The following is a 13767-nucleotide window of genomic DNA, read 5'->3' on the forward strand; positions in this document are numbered from 1 at the left end:
CCACGCTTCATTCTTCATTGTTCTTTGAGATTTATCACGTAGCTATCTTATGTTCTGATTATCTGATAATCAGTGTCGACTTCTAAATTCTACCAGAGAAGATGTCGGAGCATCATGTCTGATTTCTGTAGCTTGAAAATGAATATGAGCCAGCAGTTCTGAATTGAAAATAACAGAGCAATCTGTTTATGTTGTGGTTGTAGCACCCAGTCACTTCCAAAAAGTCCAAGGCATCTACATCCGAATAGGTTCATAATGAAGGGAATATTTGTTTTCCTTTAATGAGAAGTTTCTGAATCAAGGTGGAAAAGAAATGAAGCCAATTTGTTTTTGAAAGCTTCCATTTGATTGGCTCAAGAAACCCTTAGTTTTGATTGGGCAGTGCATACCTCGTGTGACCTATGGCCTGTTTGTCAGATCTTGACAAAGGGTATCAAATTAAAGTCTTGTCTGTCAGCTTTCGATGTGGGCTATTTTTCGTGAGATGACCAGGAGCTTTCTAAAAGTACTTTCTCCAAACACAACTTCTGACTGAGTGAGACCAGTCATGAGAGGTGAAATACGGTGTAGTCACATTCAAGATTGTTTCTCTTATATAGTGTTTTGCATGCACGTACGATTGGCTGCTTGTAGTAATCCGATTTCATATTGCTAGCCCACTGAGATACCATGCAGCAACAGGCAGCCTAAAAACCAGTACCATCTTTTTTAAAAGTCTTTTTGTTATAATGTGGCCAGGGGATCGAACCACTGATGTCTGCTCTTTGGGCAGATATTCTATCGAGTACACGACAGGGACAGTCTGACCAGTCATGAAAATTAACAGATTCAGTGTTATGAGCTTTATACATGATGGATAATAATAGCCTGTGACCCAATGACTCACTGAACTAGCTGATGTTTGAACATTGGCCTTGTGAAGAAAGGGAAGTAACTCTACTTAAATGTAGCTTTACTATCACTTGTGAGCACAAAAGACATGCTTTTCTTTTCACACTTCAGCAATAAGTCTGTCGTAAGACATAAAAGCAATTAAGAGGAAAAAAAACATAAAAAGAAGTATGGTTCAATAACTGAAAATAAGCATTTCAGATATTGGTATTTCATCTTAATTTAAAACAAACAAACAAAACCGTTTAAACAAGAAGTTTTAAAAATAATAGCATGACCTATAATGTTGCACTGATTTGTTTCTTCATAATTGTAAAATCCTTTACAAACTGATCCCATTTCTTTTTGCATTTTGACACTGGCTAACACAATCGGTGAAACAGCAGCGGCCTTCTCAACAAACATAACCTAAAATGTTCCACCCAAATTCAAGGAGCACCAATGACAAGAAACACGCTTGTACTGATTGAATCTGTGTTTATTTAGGAGTATAAAATGTTGGTGAAATGAACAGGCCAGTATTTACAGAGTCTGGGGGTGGATCACCAACGTTTATACACTACACCTCCATGGAGTGTACCAGGGATACCCCTGTCTACAAGAACCTGCCACAGGAAGAGCGGACCCAGGCCCACAGCCAACCAGATGAAGTGACCTTCCTAGTAGTAGTTAGTAGTAGGGCTTAGTTAGACAGGGACTAAACTCACACAACTATCCACACAAGAAATTCTTCCAAAACGTTTTTAATGTTCAAAACACAGCATCGGTTTTTTATCAGTTAATTCTGAAGATGATAATTGAAACAAGTTGATGCAGAGCAAATTATTTCAATATTGACAATCTGAAGCTGAAGATATTAATCTTGACTTATGAAATGCAATGTTGACATAGGAAACGACAAATGTACCTCCTCCTCCTCCTCCCCAAGTTTGTGCCTTATGGTAGGACTGAGCTCAACAGAAAGCAAGAGATAACAAGCGCGCTTGTGAACTGCCCATTGCAGGCCCTGACTTTAGCTTGACAGGATAGGATGAACTGAGTTAAGCTTACTTCGAACGATATCTGAGTTTAACTGCAGGACTGATCGTAGCTAAAGAATGACAGTTGGGCTTGCATTGCCAACAACGGCTGAATCGAGCGTCAACAGCTAAATCTAGTGTCAAAAGCTGAATCGAGCTTCAACAGCTAAATCAGGTGTCAAAAGCTGAATCGAGTGACAACAGCTGAATCAAGAGTAAACAGCTGAAATCAGTGTCAACAGCAATCAACACATTGCTTATAAACAGTGAATCATTTTCCAACATGACTCCAGGTATATAAACAAGAGATCAATACTACTGAACTTGTGTTAGGTATACCAGGAAATCTGATACCGAAACAAACCTCAGAGTACTATGTAACTTAATGAATTATTTCATGTCAAGACCAACTCAAATAGAGCTGAAAAAACATCTCCTCGATTGCAATACTGAATACTGTTCATAGGACAGCTCCAAGTCACATTCAGTCCCCTCTGGAATAATAAGATATATTGATCTCTAGCAGAAGCTCAGTTGTATATTTGCTATATCCCCCAATGTCATCATCTGATGTCATCTTGTATCAAATCCTGAACAGTTGCTTATCATCTGTCCAGCTGCTACAAAAATGTTCGGCCATCATCCTCTTCAAATATTTGAATAATTTCATTTAATTTATCTACACAAACCTCATATGGCCCAGATCATCACATAATGCCCAACAGATAACATATACCAAGTCTTGTCATAGCGACAACACAGTTTGGTAATAATGTCTTACAGAAAGGCTATAATGAGGATATCATCCTGGCTATGGTACTGAGGCAGAGCTGTAGTTGGACTCCTTGTTCTGTGACTAACATACAGAAGGCTACAGTGGTGGGGGCTAAGGATACTTGTGTGATGTCATACATTCTCTCACCTGTCTTCCAACGGGTATGTCTACTCTCCGACTACAGTCTCCTTTGTAATCTAGCTTTTACTCTGGTAATAACAACAGGTATGCAACGTCGTAATAAACATTCATTAATAATTGTATAAATATGCCCTGGACACCTCTGACAAACAAACATGCTAGTCTAGATCCGTGTTGTCCATCACAGACACAAGGGGCGTGATACGACACGTATTGCCATACAAGCTGCATCATACAAAGTATATTTCTCCACTTTACACATTTTCCTTTATTACCAAGCCCTAATCTTAACCTTGATTAATCATCAGATACAGTTTCCATACTTAGAGAAATAACAGGATTTTGATTTTGTAGGAGATGGATAGGGAATTTCGTAATTCGCATGAAACTTGCTGATGTTGGTCAATAATAGAACCTCATCATTCATCGAACAATGCTGCAGTTATACTTTCCAGACTTCAAACTAATTACTTTTATCCGTTCATCTTGAATCATTTTTATCCGTTCAGGGTGAAATATTTGGTATCAAAAGACACTTGTAGCTCAATACAAAAATGATTTCACTTGAAACAGCATAATCCCAGGTAACAGGCATCGCTGTATCAAATTTCAAGACGAGGCACCTACCATCAACCATGTATTGCGGTACGATGTCGTATCACTGTATATCTCCACCCCTTACAGATGCATGCAGTCGGCTGCTAACACCACACATATATATGCTAAAAGAGTAACAGATAACAATATCTAAAGACCAACCAATCGACACACTTACCACTCACAGAATCACACATTTACAAATCAGTTTCATTAAAATGTACAGATTATTAATACCCTTGGTGGCCAGCTTCAAATCAAACACATTTCCTTGAGCTGGACACAGAGACACGTAGCCATCACACGAAATCCTGAAATACTGGGATGACATCGATCGGTTTTCCAAATATAAAACACTGCCGTTTCACAAAAATATCATCATAAGCAAGAATGTTTTAAACCTAACCTAAACAAATCACTTATTAAAACAAATCACTTATTTAAAACTGTTTGGTTACAATGACAACAGAAGCTTCTTGAGTAGGAAGCCAGCTATATACATGGTACAAAAACAGACATTCTGTACGTTGCTTCGTTCTGGAGAGGCACAAAATATGCATATGTTAAGTTAGCAAATGTGTCTGAATCGACTTGGTTATCTGAAAACCTAACAACATAGGGACAGAGGCAACAACTGGAGGTCTAATCTCAATTCAGCGAAACAACGGACACGCACGCAGACAGCTGTCACTGTCAAGCAGCCTGCCTCTAAAAGCCAGGCACATCAATCTGATGAGAACAATTCTATGTCCATCGCTACAAGGAAAGCATGGAATGAAGGTAAGCACTATGAGCCGGTTTACAGAAAGGTATGCCCTGAGTCCTCATCTAGCCTTTTCAACATGGGTAATATATTAAGTTCTAGGTGTACAGAAGGCATGATCTATCCTATACATACATCACATTTCACATACAAGTTCTGCTTTAGGAATACCATGGTCTACAAACATTGATCTGAGTGTGTACAAGAAACGACTTCTTGTTCACGTCTACAGGATGTTGTGTAGGTCCCTCACAAACACACAGACACACACTGACTCTCACTGGCTCTCATCATACTGCAGCGGTGGTGGAAGACAGACCGGCAAGCCACCGGGTGATGAGGGGGAACTACAAGCAGCGACATGACAGTGTCTGGACACAAGTCTCTGGAAGGTCATCAAGCATCCAGGTCACCTTGTACTACAAGACAGTGTCTGGAGGATCACCAAGCAGCCAATTCATTTTGTACCAGACATTGTCATAAGACAATGTCTGTGACATAAAAGTGTTTCGAAACAGGCCACCTTGTAATTAAAGACAGTGTCTGTTCAAGATCATTATAAAAAATGTCATGTTGTACCGTACACTCCTTAACATACAAGTGTCTGGACGTTCACCAACCAACACTGTAACAAGCTCAGGACACAATGTACAAAATAGTGTCTGTGCAATACAAGAGTCTTAAATTCACCAAATCACCCTTGTACAGGTACTGGACAATGTCTGGAACATTACCAAGCAACTACAGGACATTGTCAGTAACTCATGTCACTTGAAGGTCACCTTGAACCTAACACAGCTCCAGGACTATGTCTAGGTGGACACCAGACACAGCGCAAGCACAATGTCTAGATGGACACCAGACACGGCACCAGGACAATGTCTAGGTGGACACCAGACACAGCGCAAGGACAATGTCTAAGTGGACACCAGACACAGCGCAAGGACAATGTCTAGATGGACACCAGACACAGCACCAGGACAATGTCTAGGTGGACACCAGACACAGCACCGGGACAATGTCTAGGTGGACACCAGACACAGCTCCAGGACAGTGTCTAGGTGGACACCAGACACAGCACCAGGACAATGTCTAGGTGGACACCAGACACAGCACCAGGACAATGTCTAGCCGGACACCAGACACAGCACCAGGACAATGTCTAGGTGGACACCAGACACAGCACCAGGACAATGTCTAGCCGGACACCAGACACAGCACCAGGACAGTGTCTAGATGGACACCAGTCACAGCACCAGGACAGTGTCTAGATGGACACCAGTCACAGCACCAAGACAATGTCTAGGTGGACACCAGTCTCTGTACCAGGACTATGTCTAGGTGGACACCAGACACAGCACCAGGACAGTGTCTAGATGGACACCAGACACAGCACCAGGACAGTGTCTAGATGGACACCAGACACAGCACCAGGACAATGTCTAGGTGGACACCAGTCACTGTACCAGGACAGTGTCTAGATGGACACCAGACACAGCACCAGGACAGTGTCTAGATGGACACCAGACACAGTACCAGGACAGTGTCTAGGTGGACACCAGTCACAGCACCGGGACAATGTCTAGGTGGACACCAGTCACTGTACCAGGACAGTGTCTAGACGGACACCAGACACAGCACCAGGACAATGTCTAGACGGACACCAGACACAGCACCAGGACAATGTCTAGGTGGACACCAGACACAGCTCCAGGACAGTGTCTAGTTGGACACCAGACACAGCACCAGGACAATGTCTAGATGGACACCAGACACAGCACCAGGACAGTGTCTAGACGGACACCAGACACAGCACCAGGACAGTGTCTAGATGGACACCAGACACAGCACCAGGACAGTGTCTAGATGGACACCAGACACAGCACCAGGACAATGTCTAGATGGACACCAGACACAGCACCAGGACAGTGTCTAGATTGACACCAGACACAGCACCAGGACAATATCTAGGTGGACACCAGACACAGCTCCAGGACAGTGTCTAGACGGACACCAGACACAGTACCAGGACAGTGTCTAGATGGACACCAGACACAGCACCAGGACAATGTCTAGATGGACACCAGACACAGCTCCAGGACAGTGTCTAGATGGACACCAGACACAGCACCAGGACAGTGTCTAGACGGACACCAGACACTGTACCAGGACAGTGTCTAGATTGACACCAGACACAGCTCCAGGACAGTGTCTAGATGGACACCAGACACAGCACCAGGACAATGTCTAGATGGACACCAGACACGGCACCAGGACAATGTCTAGATGGACATCAGACACAGCACCAGGACAGTGTCTAGATGGACACCAGACACAGCACCAGGACAGTGTCTAGATGGACACCAGACACAGCACCAGGACAGTGTCTAGATGGACACAAGACACAGCACCAGGACAGTGTCTAGACGGACACCAGACACAGCTGCAGGTTATTTTCCATGATGGTCATCACATGTGGGTCACCAAGGGAACTGTCCATGACACATGTGACCATTATCAGCTTTCTACATCTTGCACCAAACACAGATCAAGATGGTGACGAGGTCTGTGTGTTAACGAATACGTCAAGTGTAATGCAAATACTTTTAGCAAAGATGTGTGTTGAACATGCGAAACGGATGAGTGTGAGGGGAAGGCTGATGTAAAATAGAAAGTGTTGACTTGAGGAAACTAAAAGCTGCTTGTATCTACCCCCAAAAAGAGAGAAACAAATACATTTGTAATATCTGCCTTGAAGTAGATATAAGAAATGTATACTCAGAAAATACCTTCAGACCACAAAAGCTCCATGGATAAGAAAACATCATCTTCTGTTGAACTCTGGATACTGTTGATGGATACATAGTGTGCAAATAGAGGTGACAGTGTCTTTATTATTCACAGACAAAATCAGATATGCAATACTAATATCTTGTATGTGTAGCTAAACAGTTTGCTTTACAAGTGAAAAACATAACATAATCTCTAAAATTTCTTATATACAGATAAGTTCTAGTGTGTCCAAAAATGACAGATGGTAGAGTTCATTCTGAATTACAAATGATAAAACAGGGATTCACACGCAGTCTTGTTGTATTGGTAAATATTAGACATCTCCTGCTGGGGTAGTTGTGCTGATTCGCCTCCAAGCCTTGTATAGTATTTCAGCGGATGAGATCTCGAAGAAGCTGATAATTTCACACAAAAACATACAAAACTCTTTCCTAACCAATAGAAAACTGGAGAAGTTAGTGTGACGATATGTCTGAGGTGATACGAGTTTGTCGAGATAACAGGCCATGCTGCATCATCGTCTTCACGCTCCATGGAAGGTTGTCTTTCCCAACAGGTCGACGCAACGAATAAATATACGAATGTAACGTGAGTGATATGGACATCCTGGGGCTACTTGACTACCTGGGAGAATTAGAGAAACCATGCAGTGTTACTACAGTCCAGCATCAGGTACTTGTGCCGAAATGGCCACATGCATTTTAACTGTACAGAGAGGCAAATAAGTCGGAAGTATACAAAAAGTCTACTTGCAAAATATACACTCTGGCCCCTTTCAACACTTTTTACAAGATCAAATGAAGCACCGTAAAAAACAGAAATAAATCCCATGTGACAAGCCTGCATGAGCAGCGTCCAATAGGGCCTGAAGGTTGTCACGGTCAGCGTCTATGCACAGGTGACTTGCATGAATGTCCACAGCTGGCTACAGGTCAGCCAGCATCCCACGACGGTGGGTCTGTCCACTGTATCTGTTTTGTCAGTATGTTTTGAAGAGTTTGTAATATAAAACAGACTGGTGCTATGTGCCCAGCCTCAATCAAGACTTGTGGTTGGAAGTGAGCCATGTGAGGCCCTCGTACAGTCCGTCACCCGTTGTCGCACACGCTGGCTGAACATACCAGTTGCGGTCACGTATTCGTGTTAATCCTAGCTTCTCTTGAATTTCATGTGGCTTCATAGCTGCAACAACAAACACATGTTAGTTGACTGGCTATTGGTTTGCTACAGATACTGTTGTGATCCCATTCAGTGCCTTGTTTGTTTTGTACAATCTACTGGAGTATGAGTTAAGTCACTGCAGTTTCTTCCATGATGCTCCAGTCTACACTGACAGGGAAGTAAGGAAGCACTGTACACTGACATGGCTTTGACTGCTAGGTATGGTACATTGAGTATGGTCCCACTTTATATATTGACATATTTATGAAACGGGTTCCACAAAGGGTTCCGCAAAACTTTACCGATAGGCATCATACTTGACAAAATGTACTGCAACATAACTGCTCCATCAACATATTGTCATATCCCGGAACTTAACATTCTGGCACTGTATCTCTCTAACACTCATCAGTCTGCCAAAAGTATCTCTGTACATAACTCTTAGCAAAAAAGATCTCCCTATATATACATCTCTCTCGGCCACATGGATCTCCTCATATATCTCTTTGCCAAAAGGATCTCACAATATATCTCAAACTAAAGGATCTTTATATATCTCAAGCTGAAGGGGTTCCCTATATATCGAGGCCAAAAGGATCTCTTTATATTTCAACCTAACGGATCTTGTTATATATCTTAGCCCAAACAATCTCTCTATATAGCTCAGCCCAAAGGATCTCTACACGTAGCATTCTCTCTAAAGGATCTCCTTAAACACCACTGCCTTAAATCTTACCATCTGGGAGATCCTGTTTGTTAGCAAATATCAGAATAATGACGTCTCTCATCTCGCGATCGTTGATGATGCGATGCAGCTCCTGTCTGGCCTCGTCAATACGGTCCCTGTCAGCGCAGTCCACCACGAAAATGAGACCTTGTGTTCCTGTGAAGTAGTGCCGCCATAGAGGTCGTATCTTGTCCTGCCCCCCAACATCCTGCAACACAACGCAACACACACTCTGAGACACCGCCGCGAGGGAAACACCATGACCATGAGGCTACCCCACCTCAACATCGGCTACACCATATCCTGTATGACAAGATTAATCTACTACTACACTGGCAAAGTTGTGTTGAACTCACCTGTAGTCTCTAAGTCAAGTAATATCATGAAAGACATCATTCCCATTCTAGTTGCTATTTCCGCTATGCAAAGTGTACAGTATTTGTATGTTTTTTTATTTAACGCCGCACTCAGCAATATTCCAGCTATATGACGGTGGTCTGTAAAATATTCAAGTCGGGACCAGACAATCCAGTGATTGACATCATGAGCATCGATCTAAGCAATTGGGACAAATGACATGTATCAACCAAGTCAGCGAGCCTGACCATCCGATCCCGTTAGTCGCCTTTTACGACAAGCATAGTCGCCTTTTACGGCAAGTATGGGTTGCTGAAGACCTATTCTACCCCGGAATCTTCACCGGTCCAAAGTGTACAGTAAGGTTGTTTTATTGTTGATAGTCGTTTTGGAGATAGAACCTTAATTACTGCGAACAAAGGCAACTCACATTTTTCGCATTTAATTCACACTTGCATTAATTTCAAGATTTACAGTATTGCTTCTGTTCACCCGATCCCGAGACAACAGAGGAAGAGTAAGGAAACAGTGGCATGAGAGCGTGGGGTTAATTCCGCTTCTATTTGTCTAACTAGAATCACACACATTGATGTGTGTTGTCAGCCAAACGTTGTGCAGGTTGTTGTTGACCAGAGTGAGTGAGTGAGTGAATATGACGAGACACCCCGACCGCCCCCAATAGGCCAGAAGGATGAGGTGCTGATGGACCAAGGATCAGCCGCAGGGATCGGAATCCAGCGAATCCTGTGATGGCTCAGGGGTGGGGCAATTCACTGACGCATCAACCAGTTTGGATAAGACTATCGGACGACATGTCACATGACATACCTGCCTGTTACCCAAATTGTGGCTGGTTGTGTGCACTCAGTCCAACACAGCATTACCATGACTACGGCTATGTCATTCTATCTGCATCATCATGTCTATCGTATCATGATCTCGCTATTGTGATGCGTATCAGATTGTGATCTCACTATAGTGATACATACATATCATATTGTGAACTCACTATTGAGATACATATCATATTGTGACCTCGCTATTGTGATGCATATCATATTGTGACCTCACTATCATGATACATACATATCATATTGTGAACTCACTATTGAGATACATCATATCGTGACCTCGCTATTGTCATACATACATATCATATCGTGATCTCACTTTCATGATATGTACATATCATATCGTGACTTCACTATCGTGATATATACATATCATATTGTGACCTCACTATCGTGATACATACATATCATATCGTGACCTCACTATCGTGATACGTACATATCATATCGTGACTTCACTATCGTGATATATACATATCATATTGTGACCTCACTATCGTGATACATACATATCATATCGTGACTTCACTATCGTGATATATACATATCATATTGTGACCTCACTATCGTGATACGTACACATCATATCATGACTTAACTATCGTGATACATACATATCATATCGTGACCTCACTATCATGATACATACATATTATAGTGTCACCTCGCTATTGTGATACTCTTGGCATCATCCCCTCACCAAGGTGATACGTACTGTATCGTGTACCTACCCAGACACTGAACTTGACATTCTTGTAGTTGACTTGCTCCACGTTGAAGCCGACTGTGGGGATGGTGGTGACTGACTGGCCTAACTTCAACTTGTATAGCACAGCTGGGGACACGGTCAAGGACTTCAGAACATCAAGTCTTGGAGACGACAATATATTATATGGAATACAGAACTACTGCAACATGCGTAATTCCCTCCTGGACTACACAGTGTACCACACACCCAGTCTATCACAACAGATACCCCCGACCCATTCATTACCACAGCTTTGTTGTGGAAGGGATTTCACCCAATGGGGTAACCCTACAGTGATCACATGGTGATGGGTGTGTCACGCCTACAATGTGTCATCATCCTTATACAACACCAGGTCAGTGAACAAAATGGGGTTCCCTTATGGTTTTGTTTTGTTTGTGTGTTTGTTGTTTAACGCAACACTCAGCAATATTCCAGCTATATGTTGGCGGTCTGTAAATAATCGAGTCTGGACCAGACAATCCAGTGACAGACATCGATCAATGCAATTGGGATATGATAACATGCATAAACCAAGTCAGTGACCCTGACCACCAGATCCTGTTAGTCGCCTCCTACGACAAGCATAGTCGCCTGCATGGGTTGCTGAAGACCTTTTCTACTATTCTCACAGGTCGGTTACCACATGGTGATGCGGGTCTCGCTCCTCCAATGTGTAGTCATCCTGATACAACACAATCTTGACAACACACGTATCATCAGTATCGGAATAAATATATGTTATAAGCAAACGATTTATATAACAATTTAAAAACCAAGTTTTTCCAGTTCTTAAAATAAGGTCCTGTTGTCACGGTTACTGTCCTTGCATGAGAACCAAGAAGGGGGTGGGGGGCAAAGCTTGATACTGTGTCTGATCATGACATAACTGATGAAAAAACTTCTGGATATGAGATCCAACCAGATTGACAACTAACTGTGATGATTAAACCTGAACATTGCCGAAGGATAAAATAATTTGCGTCATTCCGCAGACGGAAAGTAAAACATGAATCATCAACACTACACTGAGAGAATCAGTTATTTTCACACACAAAGTTACTTCCTGAATCCTACAAAACGAGGAAGTAGATTCACACAGACTTGTGCTACCCATACAGTGAGGTTCACTCACAAAACAACCATGTGACCCAGATTAGATGGAAGGAGCCCTGCAGCACACTGGAAGGAAGGGGGAGGGTGGGGAGGGGAGAGTGGGGTATGGGGGGGGGGGGGGGGGGGGGGGGGGGGGGGGAGAAGAGAAAGGAGGGGGAGGAGGGGGAGGAGGAGGAGGAAAGTGTCCTGATGCAACAACCCTTGGTTTCTGTGGATGTCTCGGACAGTTGTTAGGGAAGTAGCATGGGTTCCATATGTAAGAAGACGAAATGCTTTAGCATATGCTCAATCAAAGGGAGATAATCCATCATAAAAACACTTGGAGGAGATAAGTGTGAAATCTATGGATGCAGTGTTTGAATATAATATTGACTGAATATAATCTTCAACCTCCTTTCTCTACACATGTTAACACGCTTCATTATGTCCATGGTGTTTTGTCTGTGAGTTACGTGAAACATTTAACAGAAGGGCTATGACAGGACCTCTTGACTTCAAGCCTTATTTCAAACACTGCATCAACCATTCATGATGTTTTCATTTAACTGAGTATTAAATAAACGCCATCGGTTGGAATGTGTGTACAGATACTAATCTTGTGGCAGGACTGCAGCTTAGGCAAATAATCTGAAAACACAACTCAGCAATTCTGACCTTGAGTCATATCAACACGTTGCTGTTTTTCGGCATGGTCTTCACTGCACAGAAACAAGAAATGTATTGTACACACAGACAAGTCCTCCCAATACCTCTTTCTAAAGTACTTAATATCAACCTCAAAAACATGCACTACAAAGACAGGTGGGAGGTGACACTTCTTGAAGCGACATAACCAGACAGGCTGTCGTAGTCTGGTTGAGGTGTCTCTGTGACCTGCGTGCATGAGACATGTATCACTATCAGGCATGTACCTAGTGTCACTTGGCTCCCATCAATGTCATTAATCTTCCGTCAAGCACATCAGCAGTAACAGTTCTTACATTGCCTGTAGCTACTGTGTTGAGTATGAGGAACTAATAGAATAGACGATATCTATAAAATATAAACACATGATAAAGAATGTAATGACAAACTCCCATGTGAAATACAACACACACCACTCCCAGCACAATGAAGCCCACCACAGGTGAGAGAGTGAGTGAGTGAGTGAGTGAGTGAGTGAGTGAGTGAGTGAGTGAGTGAGTGAGTGAGTGAGTGAGAGTGAGTGAGTGAGTGAGTGAGTGAGTGAGTGAGTGAGTGAGTGAGTGAGTGAGTGAGGTTTTATGGCGCTTTTAGCAATATTCCAGCAGCGGTGCACCGATGTATCGTTTCACCCCTAATACTTAGTGATGGCTATTGGCCTGACTTTTGTATTGTAAGTTATTGCAATAATGATTCCTGTATTGCGATACAAACACAAAATATTGCATGTGTTCTTTCTTCTGTAATTTATGAACTGGGACCAGATGGACCCATACATGAGTAATACCATGCAGCTCCAATATATGAACCGGGACCAGATGGACCCATACATGGGTAATACCATGCAGCTCCAATATATGAACCAGGACCAGATGGACCCATACATGGGTAATACCATAAAGCTCCAATATATGAACCAGGACCAAATGGACCCATACATGGGTAATACCATGCAGCTCCAATATATGAACCAGGACCAGATGGACCCATACATGGGTAATACCATGCAGCTCCAATATATGAACCAGGACCAGATGGACCCATACATGGGTAATACCATGCAGCTCCAATATATGAACCAGGACCAGATGGACCCATACATGGGTAATACCATGCAGCTCCAATATATGAACCAGGACCAGATGGA

The 13767-nt window shown here is 42.7% G+C and overlaps 1 protein-coding gene across 1 annotated transcript in view; it reads right to left on the bottom strand.

Annotated features, from left to right (window-relative positions):
* Positions 1-1353: 1353 nt before the first annotated feature.
* Positions 1354-13767, bottom strand: part of LOC124116849 (ADP-ribosylation factor 6) — a 36873-nt gene continuing 24459 nt past the window's right edge. Inside the window, exons 3-5 of the mRNA XM_046478408.2 lie at positions 10807-10910; positions 8877-9075; positions 1354-8161 (exon numbers count right to left, since the gene is read on the bottom strand). Of these exons, the coding sequence (XP_046334364.1) occupies positions 8019-8161; positions 8877-9075; positions 10807-10910 (446 nt within the window). The 3' untranslated portion in view covers positions 1354-8018. The remainder of the gene's footprint in view (positions 8162-8876; positions 9076-10806; positions 10911-13767) is intronic.

The sequence above is a fragment of the Haliotis rufescens genome, unplaced genomic scaffold (assembly GCF_023055435.1).
Source record: "Haliotis rufescens isolate VD_foot unplaced genomic scaffold, xgHalRufe1.0.p SCAF_6, whole genome shotgun sequence".
Taxonomy (NCBI): domain Eukaryota; kingdom Metazoa; phylum Mollusca; class Gastropoda; order Lepetellida; family Haliotidae; genus Haliotis; species Haliotis rufescens.